The sequence below is a fragment of the Bos indicus genome, chromosome 22, assembly GCF_029378745.1.
Source record: "Bos indicus isolate NIAB-ARS_2022 breed Sahiwal x Tharparkar chromosome 22, NIAB-ARS_B.indTharparkar_mat_pri_1.0, whole genome shotgun sequence".
Classification (NCBI taxonomy): Eukaryota; Metazoa; Chordata; class Mammalia; order Artiodactyla; family Bovidae; genus Bos; species Bos indicus.
Genome location: NC_091781.1, coordinates 32,429,614 through 32,450,428, shown reverse-complemented (window position 1 = coordinate 32,450,428; position 20,815 = coordinate 32,429,614). Strand labels below are relative to the sequence as shown.

General features: G+C 40.7%; 1 protein-coding gene across 3 annotated transcripts in view; it reads right to left on the bottom strand.

Moving 5' to 3' along the window:
- EOGT (EGF domain specific O-linked N-acetylglucosamine transferase) overlaps window positions 1-20,359 on the bottom strand; it is a 43,505-nt gene extending 23,146 nt beyond the window's left edge. The window contains exons 1-8 of one of the 3 annotated variants that reach the window (XM_019984982.2): window positions 18,562-20,359; window positions 17,007-17,049; window positions 14,845-15,068; window positions 13,324-13,424; window positions 12,611-12,719; window positions 8,421-8,515; window positions 7,972-8,076; window positions 2,964-3,070 (exon numbers count right to left, since the gene is read on the bottom strand). In XM_019984982.2, the coding sequence (XP_019840541.2) occupies window positions 2,964-3,070; window positions 7,972-8,076; window positions 8,421-8,515; window positions 12,611-12,719; window positions 13,324-13,424; window positions 14,845-15,054 (727 nt within the window). In that variant the 5' untranslated portion in view covers window positions 15,055-15,068; window positions 17,007-17,049; window positions 18,562-20,359. Of the gene's footprint in view, window positions 1-2,963; window positions 3,071-7,971; window positions 8,077-8,420; window positions 8,516-12,610; window positions 12,720-13,323; window positions 13,425-14,844; window positions 15,069-16,927; window positions 16,984-17,006; window positions 17,050-17,374; window positions 18,512-18,561 lie in introns of those variants that run through there. The other 2 variants (XM_019984981.2, XM_070776332.1) reach the window with 2 other exon arrangements.
- Window positions 20,360-20,815: the final 456 nt, after the last annotated feature.

The window sequence follows — 20,815 nt, the reverse complement described above, 5'->3', positions numbered from 1 at the left end:
ATTCTCAGGTAAGTCTGTAAATTCCAAAGCTTCAGCTTCTCTACTGGAAATAGGAAGTCAATATACTTAGATGCCAGCTTTTAGGTAACATACTTAAAAGAGACAGCCCAGTGCCTGGCACGAGGGAAAACTTCGACCAGCTGGAGCGTGCTGGGTCAAAGAGGAAAGGGGAGGGTGGTGCTGCTCTTTGTAAGTTCCTAATTCTGCCATTCATAAGAAACAAATGTATAAATCTAAATGGGGTGAAATCCCAAGAACTGACACCTTAAAGGAAATGTCAGTTAAAACATAAACAGAGACTTTCAAAAGCAGAAATCATAAAGTATTCTGACTTCCTTCCTAGCAAATAATAACACTGTGTGCCAGAAACTAAGAGGAAAAAGGACTCCATTTATAAAAGTCAGGTCATTACACTGTACACCTTCAACATAAACAGTGCTGGATGTCAATTATATCTCAACAAAGGAAAAGGAAAAGAAAAAAAAATTACTCCCTTCTTTTTAGACCAGTATCTTAGACGAATGTTTGGAAGGACTTTTTTATTTTCACCCAGAAAAAGCCTGCCAAAGAGCACACTGTCGAATAAACAAGAAAAATGATGTTTTATGACAAGCCGTCTCCTTTTCCCAGATTAGCACACAGCCTGCATTAGCTTCTCATGAATTGTTCAGCAACTTCATAGCACTTACTGAGGGAGGCCGAATGCACAAAACAGCAATTGGTGCCAGGAGGATTTATAAAAGAGGGAGAAAACATAGGCTCTGTCCTCAAGAAACAGGCCCCACTTGAGTATTATTCTGTGGAATGCTCATTTTCTCAAGGTAAGGGTTAATATGGGGGCATCCCTGGTGGCTCAGTGGTAAAAAGAATCTACCTGCCAATCCAGGAGTCATGGGTTCGATCCCTGATCTGGGAAGATCCCACACGCCGCGGAGCAACTAAGCCTGGGCTCTAGAGACCATAAGCCACAAGTCCTAAAGCATTTCACCCCTCCTCCTCGTTCCCCCTCTCCCCACTGCACTACCCTCGAGTCTGTGCTCCACAACAAAAGAAATCACCACCAATGAGAAGCCTGGGCACGGCCACTACACAGTAGTCCCCACTTGCCACAACTAGAGAAAAGCCCATGCAGTGACAAAGAGCAAGCACAGTCAAAAATAAATAAATAAAATAATATACATTATTTTTTTTAAAAAGAGCAAAAACTGATGTATGTTTATGAGATTTGCTCACCTGTTTTTTTTTTAAAAAAAAGAAGAGTTTATATGAGAAGGAATGTGGGCTGATGGCATTAAGTTGGAAGAAAAAGGCAGACTTATAAACACAGGAAAGAAAGGATGCAGATCTACCCTAGCCTATTATTCCAACTTTATATCCTTTATTGCATAAGTAGCTACATAAATTCAACCATTTGCACATGTTCAACCCTTCCTCAGACAGATCAGTGTTTTCTTTGCTCCATTTTAATCTGCGTATTTTAAAAATGTGTCGGGACCTTGAACACAACATTTTTACCTGCTCGCATTTCTAAAATCTGTCTGATTTCTGAACCTCAGGCTTTGTCATATAAGAATTACGACTTCAGGAGGTGGAGCACATTAAAAATATGATCAATAAATTAGAGGAATTCTGAAATATTCGTGACAGGGGGCTCTCTATCTTTCATCCTAAGCCCAGCCTCTCATGAATTTGAATGTGGTGTGGCACAGAAATCTCCATTTCTTGTAATAAGAAGGATAATCAGATACAATTTGTGTTTCTTCTCTCCAGGGCAGCAAGTTCACAAAGCAAAAGCTGTGCTTGCATGTAGAGAATTAGAAGTTTTAACTGTAAACAGGACAATAATTTTAACTTTTTTTTTTTTTTTCAAGAATATATGCCAGGGCTAACTTCCAAAAGAATTTCAGGTTAGCTTCAGTCATGGAGACAGTATCAGAAAGTCCACCTGAAGAGGCCACGGGCCTTCCTTTCCCACCTACACTGCATACAGGGCTCTTAATTTTTAAAAAGTTCTATTGAAGCACCAGCTAAATCAAGGGGTTAGAGAAGCCACATGGGGTAAATTTAGTTGCAAAAGGGGTACCCAGGCTTTCTCCACTCATCTTTCAATTTTCAGAGTTATTTGACAATGATGTGAAAGTTTCTTCTAGCACACCAGAACATAAAACAGTCGGAAGTTCAAATTAGTTCACTTTTTCAAGAGAAGAAAGCAAAAAGTAAATCTACCGTTCAATGTCACATTGCTACCGTTGTTCAGTCGCTAAGTCATGTGTGACACTTGGCAACCCCACAGACTGCAGCATGCCAGGCTTCCTCGTTCTTCACTATCTCCTGGAGTTTGCTCAAACTCATGTCCATTGAGTTGGTGATGCCATCCAACCACCTCATCCTCTGTCATCCCCTTCTTCTCTTGCCCTCAATCTTTCCCAGCCTCAGGGTCTTTTCCAATGAGTCAGTTCTTCACAAAGTATTGGAGCTTCAACTTCAGCATCAGTCCTTCAATGAATGTTCAAGGTTGATTTCCCTTAGGATTGACTGATTTGATTTCTTTACTGTCCAAGGGACTCTCAAGAGTCTTCTCCAGCTACTGCAATTCAAAAGCATCAATTCTTCAGCACTCAGCCTTCTTTATGGCCCAACTCTCACATCCGTAGATGACTACTGGAAAAACCACAGCTTTCACTCTATGGACTTTTGTCAGCAAAGTGATGTCTCTGCTTTTTAAAACACTGTCTAGGTTTGTCATAGCTCGTCTTCCAAGAAGCAAGTGTTTTTTTAATTTCGTGGCTGCAGTCACCATCTGCAGTGATTTTGGAGCCCAAGAAAATAAAATCTACAACTGTTTCCACTTTTCCCATGTATTTGCCATGAAGTGCTTCCCAAAGTTATAGGAACACATATATCAATAAAAAGGAACAAAGTCACATTAACCAATAAATAAAATAGACAAATTAACTTCTTACCTGCATCTAGTTTCATGAAGTAGGTTGGTTTTTCAATAACAATGTCACACTGCGCATCTTCTACAGGTCTGAAGTTGAGCTCAGTGTAGCTCTGTAGCTCCGCAAACCTGGAATTAAGAATCAGGAGACGCTTTCAAAGGGCTCTTCCTGGATCTCTTGTTGCAATACTGTAATTCAGGATCTGTTCATTAGGTGAGTTTTATTTCCAGAAAATACTCATAAACACATGTGAAACTTCTCAAACTTACTAATACTTATGCAGCTTGATATCAATTTTAATGTTGAGACAAGAAACAAAAATGATTTTAAATTTCATTCTAATGTGCAAGAGCAACTAGGAACATTTCTGACAAAGAAGAAGTTTCCACAGAGAGTTGGCAAAAAAAAATCTACCAGTAAAGTGGAAAGATTCAGAAAGGCTGCTTGCAGTCTGGCAAGGCTCAGAAGGAACACTGACCCAGAGAACCTTTTTGGATTCTGAGAAAGACAGCGTTCCAAGACTTACCAAGTACCTTGGGAAAAACTGCAGACAACTACATTTACCAGAATAAAGAAAACTCTATTTCTCGGAAAACCACTTCTGAAGCCACTTGGTACAATTTTCTTCCATACAAAAGAAGACAATCACAAGTTAACCTACAGATCATTTGTAAACTTTTTATCTTTGAGACTATATGTGACGTAAGACAAGTATCAAAGAGATCCTTTTAAAACACACATAACGCTAAAATATTTATTCCAGTGGTTTCAAAAATATGTCCACAAATTCTTTAATACTCCTCCCTTCCAGAGGTGGAGATGAATCCCCTGCCTTGGAGGGTGAGCTGACTTAGTAATTCACTTGTAATTGAGCTGACTTAGTAATTCACTTGTAATGAACAGAATATGGCATAAGTGATGGTGGTCACTTTCGGTGTGACCATTAGGGTATAAATATAAAGACTGAAGTCTCCGTTTTGGGCCATGCTTACACGTGCTCTCTCTCAGACAACGTGATCTGGGGGAAGTCGGCTGCCAGGCTGTCGGCAGCCTCAGGGAGAGGCCCATATGGTAAAGAAATGACACCTCTAGCCAACAAGCAGAGAAGAAAACCTAAAGATAACAGTTACATGAGTGAGTTTAGGAAACAGATTCTACAGGCCCAGCTATGCCTGAACCACACAGCTAAGCTACCCCCAAATCCTGGCTGTCAGAAACTGTGTGTGATAAAAAATGTTCAGTGTTTTAAGCTGCTAAATGTTTGAGTAAGTTATGATACAGCAATAAATAATTAACATAAATATACCCTAGGGAACTATCATGATATCAAAAGATACTAGAAAACAAATATCAAATATTTGATTTTGGATCTTAGATATCAAAGTATACTAGGAATATAAACGCCCACTAGAAAATAGAAAAGCCTACTCCAAAAGTCTCTTACATGAAGTAAGATCTTGCACTGCAAACTCTAATATGCCACATAAATCTGTGAAAAACAGTTTTCCTGAACAGTTTGCTTTGCATGAACATTTGACATAAAAAATGAACACTCAAAAAAAAAAAAAAGAACACTCTTTGAGATAAATCTTAACAATTTTTTTTTTTGGATCTCTTTTTAAAGCAAAGGAAATAAAAGCAAAAATAAATATATAGGACCTAAGTAAACTCAAATGCTATTGCACAGCAAAGGAAACCCTCAATGACATGGTAAGACAACCTAAAGAACGGGAGAACATATTTACAAATGATATGACTGATAAGAGGTTAATATCTAAAATATATCAACAGTTCATACAACTCAACATCAAAAAACCAAGCAACTCAATTAAAAAATGGGCAGAAGACCTGAATAGAAATTTCTTCTAAAGACAACATACCAATAGCCAACATGAAAAGATGATCAACATCACTAATGAAAACATGATCAACATCACTAATCATCCAGGAAACGCAAATCAAAATCGCATCTGTCAGAATGGTTATCACCAAAAAGAACACAAATAGCAAATACTGGTAAGGATGTGGAGAAAAGGGAAACTTCATTCACTGTTGGTGGGAATGTAAATTGGCGCAGCCACTGTGTAAAACAATATGGAGCTTTCTCAAAAAAATAAAAATAGAGCTACCATATGACCCATGAATTCCACTCCTGGGTATATATCTGAAAAAAATGAAAACACTAATTTGAAAAGATACCTGCACCCCAATGTTCACAGCAATGTTATTCACAATTGCCAGGATATGGAAGCAACCTATGTGTCCATCAAAGGATGAATGGATAATGAAGATCATATACATATGGAATGGAATACTAGATGTGACAGTTGATCCATAAAGAAGGCTGAGCACTGAAAAGTGAAAGTGAAAGTCGCTCAGTCACAGTCACATCCAACTCTTTGTAACCCCATAGACTATACAGTCCATGGGATTCTCCAGGCCAGAATACTGGAGTGGGTAGCCTTTCCCTTCTCCAGGGGATCTTCCCAACCCAGGGATTGAATCCAGGTCTCCCGCATTGCAGGCGGATTCTTTACCAGCTGAGCCACCAGGGAAGCCCAAGAATACTGGAGTGGATAACCTATCCCTTCTCCAGAGGATCTTCCCAGTCTAGGAAATGAACTGGGGTCTCCTGCATTGCAGGAAAATTGTATACCAACTGAGCTATCAGGGAAGCACTGAAGAATAGATGCTTTCAAATTGTGGTGCTGGAGAAGACTCTTGAGACTCCCTTGGACAGCAAGGAGATCCAACCAGTCAATCCTAAAGGAAATCAACACTAACTACTCATTGGAAGGATTGCTGCTGAAGCTGAAACTCCAATATTCTGGCCACCTGACGCAAAGAGCTGACTCATTGAAAAAGGCCCTAATGCTGAGAAAGACAAGAGACAAAAGGAAAAGGGAGTGGCAGAGGATAAGATGGTTAGACAGCATCACTGACTCAATGGACATGAATCTGAGCAAACTCTGGGAGATAACAGAGAACAGGGGAGCTGGGCATGCCACAGTCCACAGGGTTGCAAAGAGTCAGACATGACTTAGCAACTGAACAACAGTAACAGCAAATAATGGAATACTACTCAGCCATAAAGAAACATTTAACAACATGGATAGACTTGGAGGGTACTATGATTAGTAAAATAACTCAGAGAAAGACAAATACTGTATGATATCACTTATACGTAGGATCTAAAAAATAAAACAAAGTAGTGAATATAATAAAAAAGACTCACAGATACAAAAAACAAATTAATGGTTACAACTGGGAGAGGGAAGTGGGGAGGCACAAGACAGAAGTAGGGGATGAAGAGGTACAAACAGATACAAAAAAGTTATAAGGAAATATTATTGTACAACCCAGGGAATACAGCCAATATTTTATAATAACTAAGTATTGAGTATAACCTTTAAAAAACGTGAATCCCTATGTTATATATCGGAAACTTATATAATATTGTATATCAACTATATCTCACCAAAAAGAAAGAAAATGAACATTATGAGTGTACTGTATGACTATAAAGGGAAGCATGACAGTTTCTAGGATGAACAGTTTCTTTAGTGACTGTGACAGTGGTTACATTTATCTAAACATATGATATAAATTTTACTGAGCTCTACATCCAAAAAAATAAAGAATGCATGGAAGTACTAATAATATTCAGATGTGTTTATTTAATAACATTGTACCACATATACACAATGCAATATTACTTAACTATTTAAAAAAATGCATTTGAATCAGTTTAATGAGGTGGATGAAACTGGAGCCTATTATACAGAGTGAAGTAAGTCAAAAAGAAAAACACTAATACAGTATATTAACGCATATATATGAACTTTAGAAAGATGGTAACGATGACCCTATATGTGAGACAGCAAAAGAAACGCAGAGATAAAGAACAGACTTTTGGACTCTGTGGGAGAAGGCAAGGGTGGGATGATTTGAGAGAATAGCACTGAAACATGTATATTATCATATGTGAAACAGATCGCCAGTCCAGGTTCAATGCATGAGACAGGGTGCTCGGGGCTGGTGCACTGGGATGACCCTGAGGGATGGGATGGGGAGGGAGGTGGGAGGGGGGGTTCAGGATGGGGGACACATGTACACCCATGGCGGATTCATGTCAATGTATGGCAAAACCACTACAATATTGTAAATTAATTAGCCTCCAATTAAAATAAATTTTACAATTTAGAAAAATAAAAAAATAACATTGTACCAATGTCAATTTCCTGCTTTGGATTACTGTGCTATGCTTATTTAAGATGTTATCATTAGAGGAAGCTGGGGTAAGGGTACAATGGAAATTCCTTGTACTATTTTTAAACTTCTTATGCTACTTTTGAATTATCCTTAAATGTCTATGACTCTAAAGTTATCTTAAACTAAAAAGTTTTTAAAGTGCCCCACCTCTCTAATTTCCAGAGACAGTAAGTGTCTTGATAGACCTAGTTTAATATTCAAAAAATTTGAAATCAAAATGTGTTCTTCAATCTATCTAAAGTTCAAAAAGCTTATGAAAGGTGCTTAAAACCAGGGTAGTGTTTATCTTTGGAAAGGAGGATGGGGTTTGCTTTTGGGAGACAGCCTGGGTAGATGATGGTCTAATTCTGACCCAGGTAAGAGTTACTCAAGTGGGCTTACTTTTTCAAAATCCAAACTGTAAATTTCTCTACATGCTTGGTATCTGCTTTAATAAGTGTGTATTTTTAAAAATGTATTCCTCTAAACACATGCAGCAATTATGAGGAGCTAAAAAAATTCATTTTTGAACTTTTTTGTTAGCTAACAGTAAATACTGTATCACTTCCTAATATTTCATGAACACATACTTAAGTCAAATACAACTGATGATTCACTCTGGAGCCACCACTCCCCAGCAGCTCAGACCAAATTATCCACAAATGGAGTAACATTTTCCATTTAGAGTCCCTACCAAAATTCATAAGCATCAAAAATAAAGACAAATACTTCAGAAACATATTCCCTGCCCCCGCCCCCCCCCTCAAAAAAATCTTACCAAGACTGCAGAGGGCTTTTGCGCTGACCTTGAGACATCAACGAACGAATGTCAAGTTTACAGTATCCTCCAATTTCCCCACTCTGAACAAAATCTTCCTTGAATCTAGTGGATAACAAAAAATTGAATTTGGAATTCTTTTTCATGACTCAGGCACACAGGTTATAACTAAAGTGGTCTACCAATTTCTAAAATCAATTTTTCATTAGAAGTTAACTCTTGTAATAGAACATTTCAAATTTCTACAAAAAGTAGCAAAATCGTATCTAATGTAGCCATCACATAGCTTCATAATGATCAACTCATTATGACAGGTGTGGGTCATTCATTTCCCTCTCTCATTCTTGAACCTCATCACCATATTATTAGGAAGCAAATCCAAGGCATATTCCTGGACCTGCAAATATTTCAAGATTTTCCTTAGATTTTAACATCCACCACTGAAGTACCTGTCATGGTTTCTCTTAATGTTTCTTAAATCAAGGTAGATATTGGTGGCTCTGCAGTACTGAAGGTAACGGGAACACACCAGACTTGAGTCATTCTGAAATAAGGTGGAGAAACAAGAAAAAGATAACTGTGAGCATTAACACTTAAAAGACACACCCAAACTTGCTAGACATCAATCTAACAGCATGTAGCCTTCAGGTTCCAACCACACACTGTGATGAGTACTTCCCAATGACGCTTCTGTTTAACAATTTTCCTCCCTGGGAGGCATTGCCCAAGCATACTTTTGCCAACTTGCACCCTTTTAGGTTACTACAAAGAACTCCCAAATGTTCTATTTCTATAATCTTCAAATTTTAAAGAGCCCAGAGTTGTATTTATGGTTCAATTTATCTTCATGAGAAAAAAAAAAAAAAAAGGGCACTCACAACCCTCACAGCTGTGGGAAAAAGCATTTTCAAAGACGAGCCAAAGGAAACAAGGAAGAAGGCACATGCCACAGACCTTAAAATGCTAGGCAGGAAGGGTAGTTTGTCAAATATGACTTACTTTCAGCAAGCCTTTCCCCAGTAGTTTAGCAGTAAAGAATCTGCCTGCAATGTAAGAGATGCAGGAGATGTAAGTTCAATCCCTGGGTCAGGAAGGTCCTTTGGAGGAGGGCATGGCAACCCACTCCAGTATTCTTCCCAGGAAAATCCCATGGACAGAGGAGCCTGGCAGGCTACAGTCCATGAGGTTGCAAAGAGTCAGACACAAATGAAGTGACTGAGTATGCATGCAGGCAAAGGAGTTTAAAAGTCAACCATAGAGCCTGTTTCTACTTCTACCAACTGTGTTGACAGAGGGATAGCTTCAAAAATTTTTATCTGCTCTGGGTTGTAGTGCGAGATTTAAACACCACTTTGTTGCTTTTCCCATAACTCCCAATTGACCCTTAATGGCAATTAACCTTGACCGGCATGGTGTTTTAGAATCTAGAGTTGGTAAGGGGTCACACCCTGATAGCAAAAAACCTATCAAAGCAGATCTTCGTGAGGAAAGCATTTTGCAAATCACCTTGGAAAATGTGTGCAACATGGGGTTGAGGCTATTTCCTGCCCTTTTGCGCATGAACAGCTAGACCCGAGCAAAACTATAAAGTACTGACTGTTAAAGACACCTTGTAGCAGTGCAGGTTAATACCTTGCCTGAATCTTCTGGTTCAGGCACCTTGCTAGAATCACTTGAAGTTCTATCATGTGACACCATTCCAAAGCACTACAGAGCATATATTCACTTTTGGAATGCAAGTGATTTAAATATTTTTTGGTTTCTTAGATTGCCTGGAGATAACAGAGACTCCTAAGATGTCAGAGGCTTGGGCAGAGTTCAGGAACATTCAGTTCAGTTCAGTTGCTCAGTCATGTCCGACTCTTTGCGACCCCATGAATTGCACCAAGCCAGGCCTCCCTGTCCATCATCAACTCCCGGAGTTCACCCAAACTCATGTGCATCAAGTCGGTGATGCCATCCAGCCATCTCATCCTCTGTCGTGCCCTCTCCTCCTGCCCCCAATCCCAATCAGGGTCTTTTCCAATGAGACAACTCTTCGCATGAGGTGGCCAGAGTATTGGAGTTTCAGCCTCAGCATCAGTCCTTCCAAAGAACACCCAGGACTGGTCTCCTTTAGGATGGACTGGTTGGATCTCCTTGCAGTCCAAGGGACTCACAAGTCTTCTCCAGCACCACAGTTCAAAAGCATCAATTCTTCGGCGCTCAGCCTTCTTCACAGTCCAACTCTCACATCCATACATGACCACAGGAAAAACCATAGCCTTGACTAGATGGACCTTTGTTGGCAAAGTAATGTCTCTGCTTTTGAATTGCTATCTAGGTTGGTCATAACTTTTCTTCCAAAGAGTGCATCTTTTAATTACATGGCTGCAATCACCATCTGCAGCGATTTTGGAGCCCAAAAAAATGAAGTCTGACACTGTTTCCACTGTTTCCCCATCTATTTGCCATGAAGCGATAGGACCAGATGCCATGATCTTCGTTTTCTGAATGTTGAGCTTTAAGCCAACTTTTTCACTCTCCTCTTTCACTTTCATCAAGAGGCTTTTGAGTTCCTCTTCACTTTCTTCCATAAGGGTGGTGTCATCTGCATATCTGAGGTTATTGATATTTCTCCCAGTAATCTTAATTCCAGCTTGTGCTTCTTCCAGCCCAGCGTTTCTCATGATGTACTCTGCATAGAAGTTAAATAAGCAGGGTGACAATATACAGCCTTGATGTACTTCTCTTCCTATTTGGAACCAATCTGCTGTTCCATGTCCAGTTCTAACTGTTGCTTCCTGACCTGTATATAGGTTTCTCAAGAGGCAGGTCAGGTGGTCTGGTATTCCCATCTCGTGAAGAATTTTCCAGTTTATTGTGATCTACACAGTCAAAGGCTTTGGCATAGTCAATAAAGCAGAAATAAAGCAGTTCCAGATGTTTTTCTGGAACTCTCTTGCTTTTTCCATGATCCAGTGGATGTTGGCAATTTGATTTCTGGTTCCTCTGCCTTTCCTAAAACCAGCTTGAACATCTGGAGGTTCGCAGTTCACGTATTGCTGAAGCCTGGCTTGGAGAATTTTGAGCATTACTTTACTAGCGTATGAGATGAGTGCAATTGTGCGGTAGTTTAAGCATTCTTTGGCATTGTCTTTCTTTGGGACTGGAATGAAAACTGACCTTTTCCAGTCCTGTGGCCACTGCTGAGTTTTCCAAATTTGCTGGCATATTGAGTGTAGCACTATCACAGCATCATCTTTCAGGATTTGAAATAGCTCAACTGGAATTCCATCACCTCCACTAGCTTTGTTCATAGTGATGCTTTCTAAGGCCCACTTGACTTCACATCCCAGGATGTCTGGCTCTAGGTGAGGGGTAGACCTTAATCCTAAGTGCTTATGATTCTCTGGGGCTTTAAAAAACTATCACTGAGCCCTTTGCTGTGAGCCTGGCCCTGCATGGAGCATTTTTCAATGTGGAATCTCATTTCAGCTTTACTACAAGCTGTAACACAGGCATGGCTTTAAAGCAGAAGAAGCTGAACACGGAAAAGTGTGGGTGCCCTTTGCACAGATCAAGATTTGAACCCCGTAGTCCATTCTTCTCCTTATTACCCCAAACTGCCTCCTGACAATGTGTTTATCACTGAGTGCAATGGGGTATGAGTGAAAGCACAAGAAAAACATCTGCATTTTAATTCTAGAAAGATTGAAGGCAAAAGGAGAAGGGAGCAGCAGAAAATGATTAAATACCATCACTGACTCAATGGAGATGAACTGATGACATGAACTCTAGGAGATAGTGAAAGATAGGGAAGCCTCATGTGGCCTGGTGCAGTCCTTGGGGTCACAAAGAGTTGCATGCAACTTAACGACTGAACAACAACAGCAGCAGAATTGTAAAAGACCACACTTAGTAGCTGTGTGGTCTTCGACAGGTTGCTTAACATTTCTGAGGACTCAGTTTTCCTCTCTAGTCCAACAGTACCAATAATACCTGCCCTGCCTATCTGTTATACTGTTTGTGAGAATCAAACCATATAACATACTGAAAAGTTTTTTGCCAAATGTAAAGTGCCAAAAAATATAGAACAGCATGGTGGGAGTGTATCACCTGTCCCAAACTACGAGCAAGGAAATTTATAAAGATGTAATTCATCAACTTACCTTCTTTAGTGTATGTTGGGGGGAATAATTAATTCTAAAACTATTTAAATATTTGACCTACCTCAAAATATGACCATCTGATAATATGTGTATGAAAACAAGGACATGGCTTCCAACTAGGTATTGGAAGTCAAATAAAACTTTAAGCCAATAATAGTGAGAGTGAGGGTTTCCTCTCATAATGCCCTCTATCTGGTATTTATATTACAATCTAACCACTACAAGTGCAGGGAATTAAAAGGTACAAAGTATTATGTATAAAACAAGCTAAAAGGATATACTGTATAACACAAAGAATATAACCAATATTTGGCAATAACCATAAATGGAGTATAACCTTTAAAAGTGTGAATCTGAATCACTGTATTGTATATCTGTAACTTACACAATATTATACATCAACTATACCTCAATAAATAAATGAATAAATAGATACCACAGGTATTTTTAAATAAACATCTTCACTTATGAAGGGGTTGAACATCCACCTTTTCCTTCGGTTGGCAGAGCACATGGAGCTCCTCCAGACGCTCTGTGGCGTATCCAAAGTCGGCTTGCTTCCAGAATATTTCCTGGGCTGATTCAAGAGTGTCCGTCCTGTTTGCAAACAAAATAATTCTGTGATATTCAACTTTTTACTTTTTTTGGACCTTAAATTTTCTAAATGTTACATTGCTAGAAGTCAGTCATTATTTTCTTAACTATAATAATTTTAAAAATCTACCCCTCACTACATGAGGTTACCAAAATAAGTTATTTATAGACTTACTCCCTGATAATAAACATACACAATGGAAATGGATGTATTCAGGATCATTTGGAACTGAAGACAATGAACTGTTAATTACTGCATTTTCTTTGCCCCATTAACCCTGCCTGTATTGGAAATACTGATTATACTTAACTCTCTTCTCCAAAACCAAAGTCAGCCATCCATCTCTTTTCTTTGCATATAGTGAGGAAAAGTATTTTCTGTGAACCATACTGTTTTATCCCTTTGGCAGAGGAAATGAGAGATATTCCTGTCCCAGGGGGAGACAGTCAAGATAAGTGAAATTACTCATGAATGTGTAAGCAAATTAATATCTAAAGGAATTATGATCTAATACCGAAAGAGTCTAGCTGGGAATTGATGTTTCAGCATACACTGCAGAGAAAGGAGGTAAGTATAGGGCAGGAGGGAGTCCATCCAGTAACTTACCATCCCATATCCACATAGGTGCAAACAGGGTAACCAAATCTGAACTCTGGTCTGCAGGATTTCTCATAACCCCAGCAGTATTTCAAATTTTCTAAGTATTTCTGGAACATAAGAGGTGTGTGTTGAGACTGGTCTACCTTCTGACATTCAGAGAGGACTCGTAGATTTTTTTTTCCATAAAAAAAAAAATCTTTCTAGAACTTTCACTTTTACATTTTATAATACATACTCATGAAAGAGAAATAAGTAAATTCTAAGAAAAACAGTCTTGAGATTCTTAACAGCAATTATCTTTAGTCCCCAATCCCTCCCCTACCAGGTCTGTTTTCCAACCAAAAGTCTGGGTTTTAGCTAGACTACCACAGATCATTTGAATTGGGATTTTTTTTTTAATTAACATTTTTTATTGAAGTATAGTTGAAATTTACAATGTGTTAATTACTGTTCTGTAGCAAACTGATTCAGTTATATATATATATATATATATATATATATATACACATACACATTCTTTTCTTAAATCTTCTTTTGCATTATGGTTTATCATAGGATACCAAATACAGTTCCCTGTGCTATACAGTAGGACCTCGTTGTGTATCCATTCTGTATAGAAAAGTTTATATCTGCTAACCCCAAGCTCCCACTTCATCCCTCCCCGACCCCCTTGGCTGAACTGAAACTTCCTGAAGTAGCTTAATGAAGTCAAGTGAGTAAACTGATTCTAAAATCAGTCCCAAGAGAGTCATAAAAAATGAAATTTCTATCACCAAAAGGATCACAATTAAACTGAATGGATCAGCAGCTTTATTGATTGATCAAGACCAGCAGAGATCTGGGAATACTCTGGGAATATCTGGGAATAGCTCTGTAGCCCTTGGGGGACACACAACTGCTGTGGGCCAGGAAGCTCAGAAGGTTGCTCTGTGAGGCCCCTGGGGGCAGTGCCAGCTGGCTTCCCAGCCCGGCCTGTCCACGTGCTTCCTGTGCCAGCACCATGGGAAAGGAAACGGCTCACAATGCCCCGCTTTGATCTCTGAGGCCTCGGGAGATGTCTGAATGGCTCCAATTTGAAACCTTTCCAACAACTCTAAAACAGAAGGAAGGCCACAGTAACAGTCTTAATTATGGAGAGACAGAGATGTAGGTGTTATTACCAAAATGAAGTGCTGAGGGATCCTCTTAAGTGCAATTTAAGAAAGAAATGTGAGATTATTCAGTTACTTTTAACTACATATTCTTTTCTGTATCAAATCTAATTTATTTCATTTACAGACTAGACAAACCATACAGACTGCCTATTTCTTTTACTAGTGACTTAGATTTGTAATCTCACCCCTGTGAGTAGGACATACTTCTAAGCAAAGTTGAGTCATTAAGAAGCATGAGATGAAATACAAACATCGACTGACCCACAGTTACAACCAGGAGTCTACCTGCAGATTCAAGTTATGATGGGGGAACTAGTAAACCAGCCTCAATTGCAACCTTTTAAAAATATGCAAGAGGAGAAATAAGATTTACCTTATAAGGACAATGTGAGTCTTTCCTGCAGACTGTGGCAATATGCCTGTTATTGTGCAAAAAGAAGGGAATATGCTCTTCCGGCAGGCGGAGGCTGGCATAGTTGAACAGAGGGGTGGCTGAAATGCCATCGGCCTGGGGAGGAGCCTTGTCTTGGCCACTCAGGGGGACCTCAGGAAGCAATGCTCCAAAGACAAGCAGCATAAACATAGCAACCTCCAAACCTAAAGATCAAATTGATAACATCCTCATTAAGACAGAGCCTTCAAAGTCAAAGGGGTTAAGGGTTAAGTACAATTATAACTAACTTCACTACTTTACTGAATAATGTTCTTTTACTCAATACTGATTGTTGTAGGCCAGGCACTGGGTCAGGAGCTAGGGATAGGGTGGTCAATAAAACAGGAAAGACCCCTGCTTTCATGGAACTTGGAAGCTAGTGCAGTAGATAAAAAATAAACAACCAAATAAACAACTTCAGATAATGACAAGGGCTGTGAATCAAATAAACCAAGGGCCAGCCATTTTTTCTGGAAAAAGCCAGGCAGCAAATATTTTTGGCTTTATAGGTCAGATAGTGTCTGCACCCATCAGGAAAGCAGCCATAGTTATGCTAGGAAAGGCGGGCTGTGTTCTAATAAAATTTTATTTACAAAGATGGGAGGAGGACCTTGACAGGACCCTGTTTGCTGATGCCTGAGTAAGTCAGGTAATATGATAGACAACACAGTTCGCTAGTTAAGCATGCAGACTTTGAAGCTAGGCCACCTAGGTTTGAATGTGGCTGCAGCTTTCTAAGAAGACTGACCTTCAGCAAGTTATTTAACCTTGCTGTGCCTAGGTTTTTCCATCTGTTAAATGGAAATCAGAATAACCCTTTCTCATAGGACTCCCGAGAGGTAAATATTGGCAACATGTCTAGATATACCTGGCATGTTAAATGCTATGTTAAGTGTTTCTTAAATAAAAGTTTAAAACTACACGGGATGGGGCGGAGTTGCTAAGTAACATTTAAGCTGAGATCTACATGATGCAGATCCAGGAAAACATACCAGGAAGAAAGAAGAGAGGAAGTACAATGGGTCTGAGCAAGTGTGTACCTGCTGGGTTAAAACTAACAATCACTGAAGTATGTGAGAATACGCTGCGTGCCAGGTTCTCTGCTAAGTACAAGGAGGCAGCAGGGAATGGGCAGCTGAACAGTAAACTCCTAAGCCCTTGTGAAGCTTTTCTTTCACTGGGTGTAAGAACAATGATATTAAGAACTAAGACTAAGAAAACTCTAGGAGTGAAATCCAGACAGTCTGCCTCAGAGCTGTACCCTTAAATTCTCTCCATCCGGCTTTAGCATTGAGAAAAGAGATAATGGTCATGAACCTTCCTGCATTTCTAACTCATCCCAGAAAGATTAAATCTCTTAAATCAGATTTTTTGTGTGTGTATTTCCAGATAATAAACATGCCATTTGGGGTTCATTTTAGTGATTTATTTGCTCTAGTTTTTCAAAGTGGTCTCCCCACCAGATGATAAAGCCCTAGTACATATTAGTTGCTTCCCAGCAGGGTCTGCTGTCACTGAAGCATACTGGAAAAATCCAAAGTTCAAAATCAGCTTTCAATGAATATGGCTGATGGAGATGGGGCCTTTAGAAACAGACCGCTATGTTCAATCACGTCTCAAGTTCCAAGAGTAAGCAATCATAACTGAACAGTTGGAATGCCAAGAAGAAATCCTTTTCCCCTCTGCAGTAAATATAATTGTTCTTTTCAGTTCAGTTCAGTTCAGTCACTCAGTTGTGCTGCTGCTGCTGCTAAGTCGCTTCAGTCATGTCCGACTCTGTGCGACCCCATAGATGGCAGCCCACCAGGCTCCCCTGTCCCTGGGATTCTCCAGGCAAGAACACTGGAGTGGGTATGAATTGCTTTAGGTATCCCTAAAGAGTATCTTGTTATTTGTAATAAAGGTCACCTGAATCAATATTTTTAATTGAGACTTTTACCCAACTGTGAGTTCGTAACAATTTCACAAAATTTAAAATACACATTAATAGTAACAGTGACTCTAATTATAATGAAACATTTACCTCTTTAATCCTCAGAACCACCCAGAAGTTGCTGTGATGTTTCAGGTATCTAAAATCTGTCAGAAATGAAACACATTACCTTAAAAAACATATCAAAGAAGACTTCTGCATCCCCGGTGATACTGTGAATTAAAAGAAATATTAAGAGAGAAGATAATAAGATAACCTGTAAGCAGACGGTCTGGCATTTAGTGAGATAAGCCATAACCAGAAGGCCTGGCTAATAAAACCTTTCTCTGCCTTAACAAATAAAAGCTACTAAAAGTGAGGTATTAGGTACAATCCTCAACACAGTAACTTAACAGAAGAGATTCTAAGAGTGAGCAGGAAGGACATGACCCACTTCATACCGGCACCAACTGGTACAGGCCAACAGGACACTCAACAGATAAAACATTCCCAAGAGCAAGCAATCCAACTGGTTCTCACCACAGTAATCCGACTCACCGAATGAAATTGCTCCCTGCCTTCAGATTCAACAGGCAGAATGGCCAGTCTCTCCCAGAAATAGGTCATTCTTATGACCAAGTCGACCTTTGGTTAGCCAAGTCCATTGTCCTCTACTGAGCTCTAGCCATAACTAAACTCAGGGATTCGTAAACGATTTTTCCGCCAAAGGAAAAATCTAAAGGTTCACATCAGAAACCTGGCTTTTGCTGAGGGCACGTAACCACTTGCATAAACTAGCAGGAGTGGCTGTTGTGCATGAAAGCACAACCCCAGGGCCTGACACAGCCTTTCCGGGGTTGAGTCCTCTTGCAGGAAGAGCCCCTGAGGGACAGGCGGGCACACTTCAGGAGATGGACGCTTTAGCAGCTGAGCTACTTTTTCCTTCTGCGCAAAGCTGCTGGTTCCCCCCACCTCTCTATGGGGATACCATGACTGGATTTCCACTGGCCTAAGAAAGGGGAAGGGAAAGGGAGAAAGCTTGAAAGAGAATGAGAAGTGAAACTCCGACAGTGACAAGGAACACAGTGGGTGAGATGGGTCAACATTCTGACAGAGGTTGGAAAGTTTACAGAAGCCAGTGGACAGGTGAAAAGTTAAACGCATGTGAGACCCACAAGGACTCCTAAAACGGCTCGCCCCAACTAGCACTAGTTTTACGAGGCAGGAGGTTGGAAAGGGCCTGAGATGGCCAGGTGAGGTCCATCAGCGGTCCGCTACAACGTCTGAGCCAAGGCGGCGGGGTCGGTGGCGAGCGCCCTTCCGCAGCCATGATGCCGCGCTGGGGTTCGGGGCGCAGAGATTCCCGGGGACCGCCCGCCCCCCAACGCCGCACACTGCACCCTCCCACCCCAGACCTCAACACGCCCGGGAGGGGCCTGGAAGGAGGCTCCGTCCCGGCCTGGGAAACCCGGCATGCTTCCCCGCGCCCGGCGGTCTCGGGGCCCCGCGCGCCGCGGCAGGTACCGCGAAGGGGGCCGAGCCCTCTGTAAAGGGAGGATCAGGTCGGCTTCCCCACGTCCTCCTTCTCGGCCCTCGGGCGATGGAAGGCGCAGGCGGACCCGTGGAGAAGCGCCAGCCCGCCGGGAACCCGCGCGGGGAGCAGGCAGAAGCGCCCACCGCGCGCCCGGGCGAGGCAGAGGGCGGGGGGCGGGTGAAGATTCCGCGGACCGCGGGGCGAGTCCCACCTGGAGCCTGGGAAGCGGGGGCAGCGGAGGCGGCGGCGGCGGCGGCGGCGGCTCGGACTGAGGGAGTCGTCATAACCGGCGACTGTAGCTCACCGGAAACCTCCGGCGCCGGAGCCGGGCCAGGGGGCGCCCGGGAGCTGCCGGGACACCTAGGCCGGCCTGCGCCGGGAGCCGGTCCCCGCCCCGCATGGGGTCCTTGGGGCCTGAGCCGGGACCACGCGCGCACGACCTCACGAGGAGTCAAGGGGCGTGGTCCGCGGTTTCCTGCGTTTCCCACCAGGACGAGAACCTCTGTGCTGCGACCCCGGCCATAGCGCCAGGGGAGGGGCAGGACTTTAAGATACTGGACTGTCCTCCTTGAGAGGTAGCGAAAAGGCGCTTAAGGGACACTGCGACCGGTTGCATAGAAAACCGGACTCCTTCCCTTCTTCCTTCCCGTTGCACTGAGGTGGAGGGTTACTGTATCCTTATTTAGGGTACACGTTGTCGCCCTCACGTTCATTCTCCGAGCCTCGTAGTTGGCCGCACTTTCTGGTGGTAAGAATTCTTCGAAGCCTTGTACATTAAATAGTAGTCCTCTTATCTTTCTTAGTGACTATCAGAAAACTCATCAGCTCAAATGTCACTTTGTGGAGTTTGACTTTTATCCTTTTATTGTAGTTATTTAAATTGCAATGGTTTATCTTACCATACTTATTTGAACGCCCATCTCCCCACATTTTTACTCTTGGCACTCTCGGTCCATATAGTATATTGTGTAGTGTAGAGCACAGTCAAGTTGAGCATTGATTACTGCTTCATCTTGAACTGATCAAAGCTGATGTCATCAGAATATATTTATGCTCAGACACAAAGTCACCGGTTTTAAGTACTATGATCATCAGAAAACACAACGGATTATTTCTAAATCTTTACATACTTTTCAAATAATCGTTTTAGATACTGCTCGGAGAACTGTTACAAGTTCCATTATAACCTGCCAAATGAGCCACATTATCTGAATTTCTTTTTTTCAAGTAATCGCAATGCAGAAACATGGTGTTATTCTAAAGCAATTTACAGTACTAACTCATTTACTCTTCATGTAAGATTTTGCCTCTAAAGGAACTACTGTTCTATTATAATTTCATACTTTGCCCACCCCTTACTAATAAGGACAGTAGACATAAAAAGTGCTTTCTCAGGTTACTTGCCACCAACCTATTTTGTCACATACAGGAAATACAACTTTTCTGTTAGTTGATTCAAAAAGAACATACAAGCTAGTTTGCCTCTAAGTGATATGCAATAAAGATATATAGAGAGATATATAGATATATAAGAACACATGAGAACAATATATGAGAAAGGCTTCTAAAAACAGTCTTATTACAAGAGCAGACCGGCCAATCCAACTGTTGCCAGGTGCACATAGTGCTATTTTAAATGGCTAAAAATTAAGTTGTGGTCATTCAGACTCAGAGAAGACAAAATGTAAGGGGGCTTTAAGAACAAGAGGTTGAGTTCTATCATACAGTAACAACCATTCTTAACATAGAAATTTCCCTCCCAAAATATCAATGTTAAAGTTTAGTTTTAAATGATAAACTCAAATGTCTATTAATAGTAGACTGATGAATAAACTATAATACACCCATACAATGCAGAGCTAGGCAGGTGTAAAAAAGGACTGAAAAATACCACTGTACACTGCAGGATATATTAAGTGGGAAAAGCACAGTAGAAAAACAATGTGCAATATGCTATCACTGAGGAAAGGCAACATATATGTATTTATGTATATAAATTGTTATTTACAAATAGAATAACATTAAAATGATTACCTATAGGAAGAAGGAATATAGGTATAGGGAACAAAGAAGATAAGTTCTCCGAATATACATTGTATAGATGTGATTTAGAATCAGTAAACATTTTACATTATAAAACAAAAGTAAATTTTAAGAAGTAATCCTTGAAAACTGACAGTAAAATGAAACAAATCCAACTGCCATCCAGTTGTTGCATTTACCACAACAAGGGTACTAAACCAAGTGACGCTGAAATAGAATCTGTACATTTTGGTGAAATGTACCTTCATGACTAAGAGAACTACAATAAATCACAAACTGCTTGCAGAAGCCAAATTACTGGTGGCAATGTTGGTTGGTTGGTTGGGATAAACTATATAGGAGTAATTAAGATGGTATCTTTGAAGCTAAAATTTTTGACATGCAGTATAGCTATAAGCCTGATGGAAGCTGTAGTTCCAAAT